The sequence below is a fragment of the Chanos chanos genome, chromosome 2 (assembly GCF_902362185.1).
Source record: "Chanos chanos chromosome 2, fChaCha1.1, whole genome shotgun sequence".
Classification (NCBI taxonomy): Eukaryota; Metazoa; Chordata; class Actinopteri; order Gonorynchiformes; family Chanidae; genus Chanos; species Chanos chanos.
Genome location: NC_044496.1, coordinates 50402893 through 50421155, shown reverse-complemented (window position 1 = coordinate 50421155; position 18263 = coordinate 50402893). Strand labels below are relative to the sequence as shown.

Here is an 18263-nt window from a genome sequence, read left to right as displayed (position 1 = left end):
CCATTCATTCAGAGTTTGCTGTAAAAGCAAACTCATTTACACTGTATATGAATACTCTCCATACATACGCTGTACTGGTTTCTCTGTTGGTGAAGGCTTCCTAGTGCCTCTAGGTTGGCTTTTTTTAGTGGTGGTGGGCTTCGAGGGCAGGACTTTGGGTTTCTTCAGCCCCTTTTTGTCGTTCTTTACTACCTTAACACCCCGTTTGGACCTCCAGTGTAACTTGGCTATAAAAGGCAAACCATCCCATGAGCAGAGATAAAGATATAAATGGTAAACAAGCGCCTTCAGCGTGTTCAGCTCTTAAAAAAAAAAAACGAGCTCAGTCTGGCATTTAATTCCTGTCGGTGAGGAGAGAATATTTTCATGGGTCTGAGTTGTGAGGGGGGGGAGTCGCTGATAAACTGCTGTGGTCAAGGGGACAGTTGACTTGCCGATTCAGCCATCAGCTTTTCTGGAGCAGAAGAGCTTTCCATACTGTAACGACGCATGGATAACCCGATTAGACTGACCCCTGGCCAATACATTTTTTCATACTCCGCATGGATAGAGTTTACAAGTCTGAACAATCACCCTGTATTTAGTGCTTTGTCGCGTTAGTCATATGAAACCTTGGAGTTAGAATTTGGCATCTTTTTTCTGTGTCTCTTGGAAGCAATTAGAGAGATCTGGACATGGTCTAAAAACTGCACAGCCATTTCCAGTCAGCTTGATCCCAATCATACGGCGTAACGGCCGTCGTTTTTATCATTACCCAGAAACAGCACATGGATTGAGTTGAAATAGAAGAAGACGACTGATAAATGTTGTGCTAATTGAAATTCTGGGTTTACAGGTAACGTTAGACAAAGTGAAGTCTTTGCTCTGGCCCGGGTACTGTCTGCGTCATCTGGGTTCCATCACCCACTGATAACATCAGACAGTCCAGCGCACAGGCTGTGTGGTAAATGAGACTGCAAAAGCAGGTCACCAGATGTGTTTCAATAGGAGTGTTTTCTCTCTTTCTGACACACACTTGCACATACAACTGATGCACCATGAAACGCCTCTCACTCTTCCATATTAATTATGCAGACAATGTTCTCTAAGTTGTCTGAAGCTAACCTCAGTCTGAAAAGGCTGGTGGTTTAGCCAAGAAGTTAATTATAAAAGACATATTTCTATGCTTCATTGCTGACGTTATTCATTCTGAGGAGAATGACCCAATTCTTAAATTATTACACAGAATTATGTTATTCCAGTCGAAGTACTTGATCCTTTTGCCTGTGATACCTGACTGAATGAAACACATATCAGTCACTTACAAGCGCACGGATTTAAAAATTCGCGCTGACCTGTTTGGCTCTTTAAACAGGAAGACGTAACATTTATAAAGTGTTAGAACAAGGCCAGGATTAGGTGGCAGCGCTAAATTCAAAAAAGCCCTCACTAATCGGGAGTATTTATTTGAACTGATGCAATCCATGGAATTTCAAGTGGTTCAGATTTTAATCTTAACAGAAGAAAAATATGCACGTGTTAGAGTCTATACACACTGTTTATAAAAACTATGCACGAAAATAGACCATCAAACGCAAAATTTGACAAATAAAAACATAAACTCACCCAACACCGTCGGTTCAGCTTCCCCCTTTTTGTTCCATATTCTCTTTTCCACATTTTTATCAATTTTTTCATTTAAGTCCTCGGTATTAAAACTAACAGTGGTGGTCGTCTTCGGTACATTTGTGGTTACAGCAGTGGGCTTTGCAGTTATGGTGAAAGCAGTAATTTTTGTAGAAGTAAATGTGCCATTGGAGCGCGTTATATTGCTTGTAGATACTGGGTCTAGGACTCCATTCCAGGTTACATTTGTTTTTTGTGTATATTTTGCATTGTATGCCAATGTTGCGTTGCTTGGGACAGCCCAGCAAGTTGGCGTTATCAAAAAAATGGGAAGAAACGTTAAAGTCATAATTACTGCCATGTCATATAGTTGGGACACTAGTGTAAAAGCTGACTTCAGTAAAAGAAACTAGATTCTCCAGAAAACCGCTTATGTTAACCCCGTAAAGTACCAAAACTAAGCGCCACTCTGTTTCGCAATTTTTTTTTTTTTGCGTGGTCAAATTTCTCGGAGTATAGGGAACCCCAAACCGTGTGTGTCTTGTGGAAAAATTCAAAGCTGTGAACCAGGAGTGTATGCCTTTCCCCCCTTTGGCTGTAATGCAAATAACACGCATCAAAATAGTCTAATATTATAATTGCACCATGCATCACACTGTAACTTCTTCGGGCGGATCATATTAGAATCACACAATATTTTTCTTTATACCAGATAGAAATGTATAACTTCTCGGTATTGAGCATACCTGAGCATCACATGGACAAATAGCAGTACTAATCATTACGTGGAGACGTGCTCCATCTAGCGGTGGTGAGATCCATTCAAAGATACCTCACGTGGAAGGCTGTCCGTGCAATGACGGAAATGTAGTGCATTAGAACATGTTATGCATTATTATTTTCTAGTGTATATATGTTACCAGTAAAACGGAAACAACTACTCAATCTTGAAATGTTTTAGGTCCGACTCATATTTTTCATGTCAAATTATCATGTCATTTGATATAATATTGTGAATCCAGTGAGTCTGTTAGTTTGGAGGGGCAATCAAAGTTTGGTAATTACCTTTTCTACTGCAAGAAATTTTGAATGTGTGTGTGACATATTAGTGCGCTTGTATGGAGCAGTTTTCCTTTATGAATTGATTCTGAGAATAGCCCCGAAACGTTTGATTTCGTTGAAGTAAATTCCTTTATGCAGTAGATGGCGCACAATGACCGGCTCTTTGACTCATCTTGTGGACGACATCGTTACAGCTGTAAAGACTGTAAGATGTTTGCTGGACATCCGGTGAAACTTGAGGATTTGAAAACTGAAGATATTGTATCTAAATGAATACAACACAATACAACACAAGCACCATAGGCAGTGAAATAGATTACGATAAGCAACAACGTTATTTAATATACGCTTACGTTTTAAAACGCTGAAGTGGTACCAAACTTGCCTAAGCACAGATCAGTTCATTGTATATTACACAAACGGTCTTAGACGCCTCGTTCAAACACTGCTAAATTTCCCCCAACTCAAATGACAGAGTTAGACAGCAGCTCACCGCCAATTATAAATTTTAAACGTGATACACTCAAAACTTTCAGGAATGCTCCGCTCTGGTGAACAAATTACAACACTTTAAATGAATCTCAAGTTTTTTTTATTTTGGTTTGATAAATTATTAAAAAAGGATTTCATTTCTTTTCTTCTCTAGGAGGAACCTGACGTGAACTGTCTACTTTTCTAATATTTATTTTTAACCACAATGGTCTGTGAGACATTACAAATTTATGTTTTTGCATTATGCAGTGATGTTTTGATAGGGGAGAGTTCATTCAAGCGAAATCCGGAGGGGTGAGTTCCATGTAGCTTATAGTTTGGTTTTTGCATGATATTCAAATGAGTTGCACTGTTTCTTGGTATAGAGTTCCTGACATTTTCTGACCTAAGGGAGAGACCTAATGTGTGTACAGGTGGAAAGCTAATTGTTTTCAACTTTATTTGGTCTTTTTTTTCCTGCTCAAATCCTTCTTTTAATGCAGTGAATGTATGCGAACATCTTGAATGTAGTAGACCCCATTAATTAGTTTTTTTTTTAATAGTAAAATACTTCAAACATTCAGAAACAAAATATTCACAATTGCATGAAATGTCTCCAAATGTATTATGAGCCTTTCTGTGTACTGTATTTTAATGTATGCAGTCTGGCACACCTACATGTATGTTTTTCTCACAAAATGTGAGAAAGAGATATGGAGATGGTTGGGAAATCATTTCCACAACCTGTCAGTTACCAATACCTTGTACTGTCAACAGACAGACAAAAGAAAAAGTCTGCAAAGAGAATCTAACAGTGTAAAAATATTCTGATAAGTAATTATAAAACTTGTATTCTTAAGAGGCTTTGTTAGCAACGTTTGACGGAACGTAGACTTAACCTCATCTTGCATTCAGTTCAGTACTTTTTAAAATATGTTTTCTGCTTGTTTGTTTCATATTCTGAGTACAATGGAACAGAATTTCAAATTCAGAAGAAAACTGACTATGGCTATACAGCAAGCGAATCATGGCAGCACTCAGTCCATGAAATCTGCAGGTTTTTGTGTATCTGTAGTAAAACAAGGAGAAAACATCTTGTGTTATTGCTCCCAGTGGCCTGATTCAGCATAATAGTTCTCTTGAATCCAGGACAATAAATTGAATAGCTAATTACAATCTGATCTCATAGATAAATAAAACATGACCTCCTGGTTTTTATATGACATTGTAAAAAAAACTTTGCCATTCGTCCAATTAATTTTAGCGATTATATCATCTGTTTTTTTAAAAATTTTATTTAATTCCTTTCTTCGTGTTGTGTTCTTAAGATTATTTGCATATCTACTTTATCACCCTTGAGAGATATTGACATTTATTTTGCGTAGATGTGCAGAATATACAATACACTAATTAAGAGAAAATATTGCAAACAAAAATGTTTATTTTTCCCAGAGCATTATTAAGAAAAATTATTCAGTTAGAAGACTATAAATAGTGTGACTTTTTTTTTTTTTGCCCCAAATTTTTGAAAATACCAGGCCTTTCATATTTGGTAAGTATTTTGGTTATTTAAGTTATGAGATGAAATCGTTTGGGAGGTGGCCTGCAGTCTCATTAGGGGCTCCTCTAAATTGCACAGTCTGTGTGTGTGTGCGTGTCCGTGTGTGTGTGCGTGTGTGTCTGTGCGTCATGTGTAGTGACCTAGCGGCGGAGGTCTGAGTGTGTGAGCAGCACGGTGCTCCTTTAATGACCTCTGAGAGCAGTGGGCCCAGGCCATGCACAGGGAACTTGAGAGCCTGCTGCTCAACTTCTGTTGATCTAAGCCAGGTGAGGGGGCCCACTCTTTCTGGCCTGCAAGACACACACACACACACACACACACACACACACACACATATGCAGACTCACACAGACAGGCAGTGTGTGTGTTTTCACAATCATCTTTTAAGTATGTGACTGTGTGAGTGTGTGCACACACACGTGTGCACATATATTTGTCTTAGTATATTTCTCTTTGTGTATAGATTAGTATTTTGGGATTACAGCAATATTTAAAAAATTGTCATTGTGTGTGTGTGTGTGTGATCATAGGCTGCTGATTTAAGCCAGATGAACTCTGCCTATATGAACCCTGCCATGAAGCTTCTGTTTCTCTGCACCTTTTGTGAGACAAGTGTATCAGTCACATTAGGGGAGGAGGGATTCTGTGTGAGTGTTATTTGGCCCTGCATTCTCATCTTTCAACATGTTCTACAACTCAAATAAACTGCAATCGCTCTGAGGAAGCAGGTGTGCAGCACTGCTATTAAAGACAGAGACACGTTCATTTGAAACAAATTCACTTCGTACTGTAGCTTTGACAGAAAGACACAACACATGACCACGGTTGAGAGAAGCTCATGCCGACTCACAAATCTTGAATGTGGTTATTAATTAAAACTGTCATGCGAAGGAGATGCCTTATGAATGTTAGAATAATCATATCTTTTTTTGGCCGATGTGTTTTTTTTTTTTCTTTTATACATTTCTGCTTATTAACACAGTGTGCTGTCTCGACTCAATAGGACTCTTGTGGTATAAATATTCATTCTTTCCTCCCCACTGAAAATCTAACAGTATGTTACGCTTCGCTGATAAATTATTGACCTGTAACAACGCTACAAAAGTAACAATAAACCAGTTGTTCAAATGAGTTTCTTGAGCAGGCAGAAAATGGGATGTTGTTTTATTGAAGAAGTTTATTTTCCTGTTAACTGTGGTAAATTACACAGTTTGTGTAACATTTTTTGTGATCTCTGATAATTAGCACTTAATTAATTATATACCTATGAACCCTTTCTTTGTCTTTTTTCCGCACCAAACCAATTGCTTTCCTGCTGTTCCTTGACAAATATTCAAGTGAATTTAATGTACAACTTTTATTAAACGTGCTAATTGTATTATTAACATTTTCTTGTACAAAGACTCTTAGATAATGGACTGCAACAACAATGGACAGAAACTATGTAAACAGTTAGTAAACAGTCTATGAGGTGCAGTTTTTTCCTCATACTGACTTATGATAATGTGTGACAGTCCTATGGCATATCATATGACCACTTCACGATTACACCGAATAAACATAAATAGGAGCACGAAAGACGAAAACGATAAAAAAAACAGAAACAGATGTCTCTCACTAGCAACGAGGACAGCCTGCCTATATTTATCGGTATGATCAGTTTGTATCATTTGAAACTGTTTTACGAGAAAAGTTCTATCTTAGACTTAAACTTTTCTTTTCCTAACTTCCTCCAGTTGCTCCTAAAACAGAGGATGGCCAGGACCCAAGGATGATCCCTTTCCATGAACAATACATGTGGAAGTCTAATGTAATATTGATGGTCTCTGCTATCTCCTGGCGACCTCCGTTTGGTCCCTCTCATGTTCTATAAACTATTCATGCGCCTTGTCCCTTTCCTACACGCCTCCTTCCTGCGTCCCATTATGCATGTGTAATGGTCTGCAGTGTTGCTTCACACACACACGCACGCACACCTGGATGCAAGAACGAGTACTGAGGGAAAAAAAAAAACCAGTTATGAGTCCTGTTTTAGATGGATCAGTAAAGAATGAAAGATTCCACCCTACGTTTGGACATGGACATGTTTTCCTTTGTAACTTATTTTCATTTCATGCACACTTTCCATTCATTTCCCTATAATTCAGAGCATGTTCCAAAACTCCAGATTCTCACATTCCCCTCTGAATGCCTTGCCTAAGTTCACATGCTCCTGTGCTTTCAGGCTGATCTCCCCATTATTAGCTTTAGTGACAAAGTACACCACCTCCACCTTTTTATACTCACTGTACCTCCTCTCTTTCTTTCAACACTTCTTTACTTTTTTTTCTTCTTTTGTCACTGTTATTGATGTATGTTCCTCCTTCCCCTCCCATTCTCTCTCTCTCTCTCTCTCTCTCTCTCTCTCTCTCCCTTCCCTCCCTTGGTTCTTTCTCTCCTTTTCTCATTAACACTTTGCCCTGATAGATGTTGAGGGTGGCCCGCTACTCACACGGTGTCTCCCCTCTCAACCCCTCCTTTGCCCCTCTTGGGTAACAAGACTGTTATGGCACCCTGTCTGTCTTTCCTCAGACCCAGGCCTGTGCCATCTGCCACTGAGAGCTCTAACCGCTGGGCAAAGAGACCTGCTCTGCCGCGCTCTGACGTTTGTGACTACCATAACTCAGCTTGACTTTTAACTGGGATACAAAGTTTGTCATCATCACAATAGTTGAACTTTATACTCCTTTTATAGTCATCTAAATGGTCAAATTCAGCATTGTCGAGGTTATGATGGCACCAGAATATCAGCTTTTGTTTAGGCATGGTGAAAAAGATCTTATTTTGTTTGCTTGGCATGGAAAATATAATCAGTGAAACATGTGTGTTTGTGCCAACCCAAAACAGGCAATATGCTGTTTATGTACGCCACTATCTGTGCAGTAAAAAAAAATATTTCCAGTTTAGAGAGGAACTTGAGTGTCCCCAGAGGCAAAGCTGAAACCCTGTTTACTAGAACACAATGCTTTTGCACCTATTTCAGCTCCAATGAATTGGCAACAGCACCAACCCAGGAAGGCTACTTTGTGGTATGGACAAGAGAAAATATGTGTACCTTGCCAGTGTGAGAGATGCAGCCAAGAGAGAAAATCCAGAGGGAATTATGTGACAGTGAGACAGTGAAGCAATAATGTGTGCACACATACAAACACACACACAAACACACATACACACATACACACACACACACTCTCAACACACACACACACACACACACACACACACACAGACACACACACACACAAACACAAACACACACACACACACACACACACACACGCACGCACACACACACACACACACACACAAACACACATACACACACACACACACTCACATACACGCACTCGCGCGCGCACACATGAGCACACATGCACACAGAGCAGTGTTTTATGTATGTTACATATAAACCCAGGTCTGTGTCCCGTTCCCTAAGAACCGCCTGTGCACTGAGCTTAATTCGAGATCATGTTGAGGGTTGCAGAGAAACACAGGTTGTGGACTGGTTCCTTTTCCTTTTTTATTTATTGGGTGGGCAGTGAGTCGCTGCCTGCTTATTTACACGAGATTGCTTCTCCAGATGTTTTTTTGGGAAGAAATCCCCCGCCCCCTCCTCGTGCCCTCCCTCCCCCCCTCCTCCCTCCCTCCCTTTGTCCAGATGGAAATCATTTTTTATAAGTCTCTGTAATCCCTCTCTTTCCAGGGCCATTTTCCACCGCATTGTGATAGGAAACTTATGATGAGTTGAGGAGAAAAGTGCAGGGTTAAGGCCAAGTCTTGTCAATGGGAAACAATCCCTTCCTCTGGCCATTAAATAAAGCCCACATCTTGTTTCCAGTGAAGTGGCGTGTGACCCAACGAGAGCTACACTGCAAGTGTAGATGAATAATGAGCTTTTGTGTTCAACAATAGTTGCACATTAGTTCCTCTCAACTAGTGTAGTGTGCTGGGCTGGGCACATGGGCTGTGAGAGAGGTAACCAGATGGCTTGGATCCAAACATCCAGGGAATAGCGCTTGAGAGCTGGAATAGGCTAAATCTATGTTCGTAGACTAGCGCTACAGCTGTATAACAAAGCAGAAAACTGACATATCAAAGAGTCGAGTTTTAGAGACGAAAGAAGGTAGACTTCAAACGGGTTTAAAAAAAAAGAAAAATGGATTTGAATGAGAATCCTCGTTCCAATTTTCTTACTTATGTCACCTCCTTTCTAAGTGTCTATCCTCTGCATAAGTTCTAATTGGACTGAATGAGTCACAGTGCTACCACAGAACTCTCATGTGTCTGCCCTATGACATAATAGTTTCACTTGTTCATGGTACTTAGTGCTGTGGCCAAAAGATCAGGAAGTGAAGGATAGGGAAAGCTCCAGGAAGTATTTCTTTTTTTTTTCACTCGCAGAAAGGTTATATTCTTTTGGCTTTCTTCGGTTTCGCCACATTTTGCCGGAATGGTTTTGACTGAATTCAGCCTCGGTTAAACGAAGTACAGACAAAAGGGATTTTTAGCCGTCAGTCAAACGCGGAAACCCCGAGCGCCTCCGTTTGATTTAACAGTTAGCAGTTAACAGTTGGCAATTCTAAAAGTTAATTATTCTCAAACTTTTTTTTTTCTTTCCATGTTTTGTCCTTGAGATGAAACATCATATAGTTCTGCTAAAATCAAACAGGACATTTCTCTTGTGATGCATGAGGAAGAATGTTTAAAAACTATAGCACGCGGTTCCTCTGTATACCTCCTCTCTGGTCCACAGGGTAAGGGAAGGAGAGGAGCAGATTGATGGGAAGCTGGAGTGGGTCCCTAGGTGACACACGCTCCACTCCACAATATTAAAAACTCCCACACGTTTTGGGGAGGCAAAATTGCCCTTGCTGGAACAGTGGTGTATTTCCCTGTAATGAGCTGCATTTGTTTCATCTTGATAGATGGCATGCTCGATAGAATTCATATAAACTCAGAACTCAGAAATAGGTTACACTCTCTGTCTGTGTGTCCCATTGATCGCTGCTGAAGGACATGTTGACAATTATGCCGGGGATACCTTCAACTAAGCAGTTCAAAGCGTGTTGTGTCAAAGCCAATGGTTTAGATATTTCATTTCACCAGTAACTCCACAGTGGTCTTTGTTGTCATAGCTTTGCGTGCGACCATGGTTTGGTGGCCGTACTGTACTCTGAAAGGTCTCCCTCCACATTGTTAAACCATAAAGGCTCCTGGAAGAGACAGATGTTGATGAATGTTTAATTGCAGGAGAATCTTAACGTGTTTTTAATTGTTGTGACTGTCTTCGTTGCTGATTTTGGTACAACTTAAGGTTTCAATCTTACGTTGCAGAAATGGTATTGTCATCCTTTTCTGACTGGACAGAGTCAAGACCTCTAGTGGTGTCATTAATCTTTAAAGTGATTCGACGTGGAAAAAAATAAATAGTTTAAAAAATGAATTATATTTAAGAGTGTATTCTAAGCATACACCTAGGTGTACTGTAGAAGCATGCGCTATAACCTCCTTAAAATATTGATTCAGGGAAACGTCACACAAAAAGAAACGAAAAAAAAAAAAAAAAAACAACGAAAAAGCCTGGACTGCAGACAGCAGGTCAGAGGCTTCATCAAAGCCTTGATCTCTTGTAATCTGCACGTCAGCTTCATTCTCTAACTGCAGGAAGTAAATGACTGTTTAAATGAATTAATGTAAGGTTTCTTTATACATGCCCTTCCAATATTGAAGCCATTAAGGTCTTCCCTGGAGCTGGCACGGGGAGGGATCAGTCTTAATGTGTTTCATGTTTGACTTATTAATCTAAATGCCATGGCCCAGCTGCTCCGGATCAGCCGTACCATAGAGGTGGCAGAGGCATTCAAAAGAGCCCGGTCGAACCCACTCAGAACGCTGAGAGACCCATATTGTGGCCAAGGCTGTGGAAAAGTTAACTGGTTTGTGTCATTTCCTACACTTAATCCCTACCACTTCTGAAAAACAGTTTTCACAAGGCCTTTTCTGGAGATTTTTTTCTACCCTCTCCGTCTGTAAACTCACAGTCAATCACAGTGCCCTTCCCCGAGGTCCGCCCAAAAAGCCACAGACTCTCCAATTTACGTGCGTGGTGGCGTCCCTGTTCACCAAAGGCTGGAGTGCAAAACCGAACACGGTTTACCATTGCACCATAAATGTGTTCCCCTGAGTGAGGGAGCAGGCTAATTTGGAGTGACTGGTTTATAGAGTGCATGACAGTGCGTGGATTTCAGCACGTTCAACTTTTCAACATGTGGCAAACATAAGCACAGACTCGTCTGTCAGAACAGAGAACTTCTCTGAGAGTCAGATCATATGACATATAAGAAAAGGGTTGAAGTATTTACTGTTCATGGTGTCAACTTCATGGAATATACTTTGTGGTTCGCCTGGAAATGCTTAAATGTGTTATCAACAAAGCTCAGCAATTGTGAGCGATTTAATCAGTGATTAGTCTTCTAAATAATCACCAACGTTAATTTCTACTAGTATAACTGTCATCTATGTTTTTGTAAGTAAAATTGGCATTGACGTGGGTTTGCTGGTATGTCATATCAAGACAGGATAAGGAGTGACTTTACTTCATTTTTATTGGTCAAAACTTTTTCTAACTTTGAGGGTGAAAGAACCCTTGGCACTTACTTACTTGCTGTCTTCCTTTTCTCCTTAACTCTGCACAATCAGCATTCAGTCAATAATCTTATACGTACACTTAAAATAATCTACTTCGGTTTGCGCGTTGCTTTTACTAAAATAAACGAAAGTTTACATCAAACATAAATGCGTCTTTGATTCTTTTGATCCGCGTACAAAGTCAGTCCGAACAACTCCAATCATACACTAACCGTCCCTTTCGGGCTTATCGATCTGAAACAAGCTAATCGGCCTCGGAGAGAGAGAGCGACACTATAACGCTGTCTCTTCTGCTGTCACTGTAAGGTTACTAACAGGTCGATGAGTGCTAAAGAAGAGGTAATGAAATGAGAGCTTGCTCCGGAGCGCTCACCTGGGAGGGCTTTCTCCGCCTGCTGTCTGCTCAGATGAGAGCTTTAGTCTAAAGCTCTGCTCCAGGGGTGACACCCTTCAGCTCTTTACTCCCTTAATGGCAGGACTCAAACTAGATAATGATACTGACAATCTGACTGTTACCTACCCCACCTCCCAAACGCGGGGCCCTTAAGAGAGGCCGCGTGAACAGCGCCACTGAATCTCTGGGAATACTGCATTTTTCTAAAGTCATTAATCTAACAGAGATACCCCCCCCCCTTGTGATCTCCCTTGCCCTGTTCCCTCGCCCTTGCTTACCACTGAAAGTACAAACAGACAAGGATTAAGGACACGGAGTCCAAAGAGGTTTGCGGTGAGTTTTGCACCCTACGTGTTCCGGCAGGCTGCTGCGTTTCGGTAGACCTTGCAGGTAAGAGGCTACGACTATTCAGCACCTTGGAGAGCTCTTCAAACAGCAGCCGAGAGGAGTCTTTGCTTTGATGTTGTGAGTGAAAACATCACTATAGCCAACACTATCATATTTACTCTGGTGTGTTCAGTAAAATGAGCTGAAAACCGCTGCTCATGAATGCTCATCTGTTTGTACAGGCACATCAGTGAGGACGGGCGACGCTGTCGTTGACAATCAAAAAACAGCCAAGAGGCAATATTTTCTTTTATTGAAGGTTTTCCTTTTTATTGGTAGTCGAGATTGCATATATATCGAACGCCTATCGACAGCGAACGTTTCAAGAGACTTGTAAAATACGCTTTTGCTGAGGCACCGTATGTCTTTAGAAGAGAAATATTTGGAAATTTATCCATGCTCATGATCATTGGGGATTAAATGACACTAACATACTATCTGATGCTGGCCTATGCCGGAGCTGTTTTCCACATTAGCTCAGTGTGTGCACTAACATTATTGATGTCTGAATTCTCCACTGAGTGTAACCTGATCTAGCCCCCAGCTGCAGCCACTCATGATGTCATATCTCAGTCTCTATCACTTCCCTAATCACCACTCAGACGGACGTGCTTTCTGTTTACCTCAACCCCAGACCGTTTCCAAAAAGCCTAAACCTGCTAGTGTGGCAGGTGAGAACGGACAACTATGTTATCACAACAGTCATAAATTGTGTAGTCAAAGGACACTCATTTAAGCAGGGTTGTTATAGTTACAAAACATTGACTATGATTCTAGTGTCTATGTTCCAAAGCTCTCTGCAGGTTATTGCTATATTTTCTCAATATGTTGGGTTGACATTCAACTATATCATTTTTTTTTTTAAAAGTTGTACAATGTAATCTTTCAGGTATGCCAATGCTGTCTAACAATAAAGCCACACATTCACAATTTGATAAGCTGTAAGGCCTTGTTTTGGAAAAGGGGATTTCTGTCTCTGGATTAGTCCTTCCATTCTGTTGAGGTTTTTTTTGGCATTCTGCATCTATGCTCCCATTCACTGCTTAGCTCAGCAATTGGAAAATGTGGATAATGATATGTCATTTTTACATCCTGTGTAGAGATGCTCATAATCACAACAGCAATGTTTCGTAGAAACAACATCATTTCCACCTATGATGAGGAAGAATACCACAGCCACATAATACGCAGGCTTCCAACAGTGCCGTGGGAATCCCCGGGGCTGCATAAAGAATGGCCTAGAATAAGATTCATCGTACTGGATGAATCGTAAATAACTCCAAACTTTGGGCTGAATTTGTGTGTTTTCTGCGGTGAAAGTCTGACATCATGGGGAAGGTATTTGGTGAACCTGTCCGGTGTCACTGCCTTTTTGTCTAAATCCTCCTTGGCTCAAGTCGGTTTGCTGGCACGTAACTCCGTGCTGTGCTCTGGTGCACTCCTAAGAACACAGGACGGATTAGAGTATTGTCTTTCTCACGGTCGTGTAGGCCGGGGGAGGATGAGCACATGACGCAGACGCGCAGTCTTTACCTGTAATCGCCCGCGTCATTAGCAGGCACATCAAGCCTTCCGTCTGTCTCCCCCACTTTTATATTAATCTTTGCCGCTCAAGCCGTTAAAGATGTGTTTCGTCAAATCCCAATCTGAGAATGAAGAATTTACTCTGTGCAATGTGCTGGCAATAATTGAAATTGCAGCTTGTAGCCTACTCTTCCAGACTCCCTGTGCAGCACACTGCTGTGTAGATGTCTGAGATATGACCTGTTTTTTTTTTTTTCTGATGGACCACAGTAACGCTCAGCATGCGAAGAGAGAGAGAGAGGTTTGATCTTTTTTTTTTTTTTTGGTTTTATACCTTCTTTAAAATGACCACTAATGCTCAAATAAAAATGAGGCATTTAAAAAATTAAAAATAAAAGCTTATACAACAGGCGATGAGCTGTTCTCTTGAGCATTTTACATAAAGTGTGAGTAATTTTTAAACTATTGTCAAAATTCATCTTCCCCCGTTGGGACATCTAAAAACCGCTTCAAACATGATGTACATACCTCTGTATCATTAAGAACAGTAATTCCCAGTTTATATAGCTTAATATATTTAATGGATGGTGTCTCCGTTCACCTGGCACGTATTAAATTTTTCATCTTTTCTTCTCAAAGTTAAAATGTATCCCCTAAGTGACCGGTCCCTCTGGCTGTCTTGGAGCAGAACAATGACTGTAGAAGGCCTTGTTTCCCCATCGCACTGATAAAGAAAGCTGTAGCCTGGCCATTCGGGGGAAGCTGTGTGGAGGCATCTTGTAGGCAGGGAGGAGTAGGCGGGGGGTTGGGGTGAGGGTGCGGGGTGGGGGGGGGCATTCTTCCTAGGGTTGGCTGTGTTCGCCCCATTCCCCTCCAGTGCACATAGAATGTAACCAAACCAGAGGACAAAATAAGTCCATTACTTTTTTAGAGGCTTGTCTTAAGTGAGACAGTGATGTGCACTGACAGGGCCTGCTAATTGGAGTAAATTAATTTACCTCGGGCGCCGTGTTCGCACAAAGTGCCGCGCTCCGCGTGAATAAGTGATGATAGGCAGGGCCCGTATAAGCCCCGACTTTTTAAATCATTTAACAGCGCGATCTGCTAATTAGCAGAGAGAAAGCCGGCTTTCAGCTACAATTAAGACAGGCCTCTGTCAGTCAAGGGACCGCAGCCGCAGAGACGCTCTGATTTATTCATCCTCCAAGCAGATGCTGAGTGCAGTGGGGGTTTGGATGGAGTGATCGAGGGATGGAGAAAGCAGAGGGATCTGAAGGATGGTGGGGAGAGAGTGGGAGTTTGTGTGTGTGTGTGTGTATGTGTGTGTGTCTGTGTGTGTGTGTGTGTAAGTTAGGGAGGCGGTTCTAGTTCTGTGCAGTTTCAAGTTCTTCTTTCTTTTTCAACAAATGTGGGACCTGAACAAAACAATGCCAAGAACACAGTTGGACCAAGACAGGTACATGGGTTTCCATTCACTGTCTTTTCACACCGGTCTGCTGGGACAGCACCTGCATGTGTCTGGTCAGATACGGCCCAGATCGGTGCATAATGCTGATGAGAGCCTCAGCCTTCCCAAACCACTGTGCTGTAAATGAGACCAGCAACAGTATCCCAAATCTCAAAGCAACTGTCTCTCTCTCTCTCTCTCTCACACACACACACACACACACACACACACACACACACACAGAGTGCATGTACTCTTGATTTCCAGTGTAAAGAGGGAGATGTTACTGTTCCAGCAAGGCAGGGCTTTGGGTTAGTCTGATCATACAGAGCAGTTCACACACCCTGTCTCGAGTTTATGTTGGCCTCTAGAAATCCCTCCGACTGTCTGCTGAATGGTTTCTGTTGTATTTACAGTGTGTCTGACATATTATGAGAATATGATTTTCATAACATAGCTGTGCCCAAATATTTGGTAATAAAAGATATTTGACAATATACCATAGCGTTTGGCTGTGTCTCTGACATCCTATCTGGAGCTTAGCCGACAGATGCTTGTGAAAATATTTAAAATGATGAAATGTGCAGACTGTTTTTCTGAATTTCCTCTCGCTGAACCCTACAGACTTTCAGTTACAGTTACGGAAGGCTACAGGCAACACTCTGAAGCACTCTAGGCTGATTTCATATTATTTTAAACTTTCATGACAAATATTTTACAGAAGATGATGTTCTTGGATGTATTTCTCATGTACTCTATACTGTAAATGTTTGATCATTTGATCAGTTTTAAACAGAATGGACAAATAAAGAATGAAACGCATCACGACTATGAATTGACCAGGTCCTGAAAGCAGATGGAACGTTTTTATAAGAAAACAAACAAACAAACAAACAAAAAACATGTTACATTCTCGATTCCTGTTCTGCTAGAAACTCCACATCACTGAAACTCAAAGTAATCTAAGTAGAAGCTGAGTATGATTAGCCTTCGGGCCTGCTTTTTAGCTCAACTACATATTTTAATTCAACCTTTGTAGGAAATACTCCAAACTCCATTCCCCTTAAGAAACTCATCCCATCGACTTGCTCAGAACTGCTTGTTGCAATTCGTCCCCACAGACTAATCCAAGGCAGACACAGTCCATCCATTTTAGATCAGAGGATTAATCCCAGGGAAGAACACAATGAATCAGTGAAGACCTGTAGTAGTTCCTGTGTAACACTGCGCATGCTGCCTGATAGATGGCTCGGTGGGTTCATCAGTAATCCAGCAGCTGAAGTCTATAAACAACCCCCTCGTTTTAGCTGTGACAAAGAGATGTGACACTTCTTTGCTTTAACGCTCGCTAAAACCTCTTCCATCCTTAGCGATTTATTCAAGGTCAGGCGCACGTGTTGCGTGTTGTGCGTTTATCTTAACACACGACGACTCTCGGCCTTCCCTGGCTGAAAAATGTGTGTCTGGCTGTGAATAATGAATGATGTTAAAATGAAGCCCCCGGAGGATCTCTCACGCTTGCCCCTGATGCTTTGCAGGGTACTGTTTTTCCAAACTTTGTTGACCACTTTTTTTTTTTTTTTTTTTTATTTATCGGGTGCCCCTGATATGCATTTCCTTGGCTGTAATCGCTTGATTTGGCTTGCTGTTTTTTTTTTTTTTTTCTTCTGCTTCCACCAGTGCTAAAAGTCTTTCACTTTGATCTGAACGTCTTTGCAGGCTCATTGACTGTAATGAGATCTGGAGAATCCATAAAGACTGTTGGGATTTGACAGTGAGCCGAAAACACGGGGCTGGGAATCGGCAGCGTTTCACGGATGGCGCAAACAAAATAAAAAAAAAGAGAAGAAGATCTCAGATGACTTGGCAGCGCTTTGCCTTACCCTCCTCTGTGTTCCATCCGAACATTAATTTCCCCAAAGTCTGGAATTCCAGTGTGGAGGGGGGATATCGCAGGAGAAAGGGGGCTGGCAAGAAGGCTCCTAGAAGTTCTCTTCGTCCCTAGATGGGAGCCAATGTTTCTATAATCTCACGCCTTGACAAGCGTCCAGTCCATCAATCACTCGCTCAAGGGTTTTATTCCTTTAGTCCGCCGAGGCCGGTCTTCACACGGCCAGAGCTCATGGCTGATAAGACGGTGTTTTTTGGGTCAAGGAGAGATCTGCCATGCCATGACAACACACTACCAAAGGTTTCCTCGGAATCCGGCCCAGATGGCTTCACTCCTTTCGTTTAACATGCTGAAGGACAGCTTTCGTTTAAAGAGGATATTTTCATAAACATATATATATATATATATATATATATATATATATATATATATATATATATATATATATATATATATATAACTTTGGCTGCATGTTAAAGGTAGATGAATTAAAAAAATCTTACAATATAATTGGAATGGGTTTCGTTAAATAATGCCAGTGTTTGCCTGGAATGTTCTTGAGAATTACTGTGAAGAATAGGAATCAAAGTTATTTGCATCAGACACCTTAATTGAGTCTGAAGTTTTTTTTTTTTTTTTAATGATATTATATGGTGTAATTATATTAGATCTTCAAGCATGAGGGAACATATTTGTGACAACGCCAATTTACATCTTAATCGAGTATAATGAGTAATATATTTAGTGATACCTGTTTTGTCACTGGGAGCAAAGGGTATAGAACTCTGCAAGGAGCCTTGAAGTTGTATATTGTGTAGATATTTAATCAAATAAAATGGAAATAGGACTAGAAACCTTCATTTCATTTTAATTGAAACAGGATTATTGAAACGAATTAATATTGAATTAATATATAAAAATTGTATTTTGTTAAATGCTGTTCATTTAACTTGTTGTATCTCTACTGTAGAGACTAATCAGTTATATTGTGGAGATATCTATTGAATTATCCAGTGGACAACCTGATTAATTAAATAAGTGCTACTAATTTACCTTAACTTAGGTTAATTGCAAGGGTGCACAAACTTAACATGAATTAAGTTAGTTGTATTTGCTTGATTCAGTCTACTGTATGTCAATAAATGTATGAATGTGTTCTGAACAACCACATTTCAGCCATTCTGCCATTCATAGAATCCTACCTGCAAAACACCTCTACGCTAAACATACACAC

At 40.8% G+C, this 18263-nt stretch overlaps 1 protein-coding gene across 1 annotated transcript in view; it reads right to left on the bottom strand.

Annotated features, from left to right (window-relative positions):
• Nucleotides 1-18263, bottom strand: part of cpxm1b (carboxypeptidase X (M14 family), member 1b) — a 38028-nt gene that overhangs the window by 10871 nt on the left and 8894 nt on the right. Inside the window, exon 2 of the mRNA XM_030765500.1 lies at nt 1606-1744. Coding sequence (XP_030621360.1) covers nt 1606-1744 — 139 coding nt within the window. The remainder of the gene's footprint in view (nt 1-1605; nt 1745-18263) is intronic.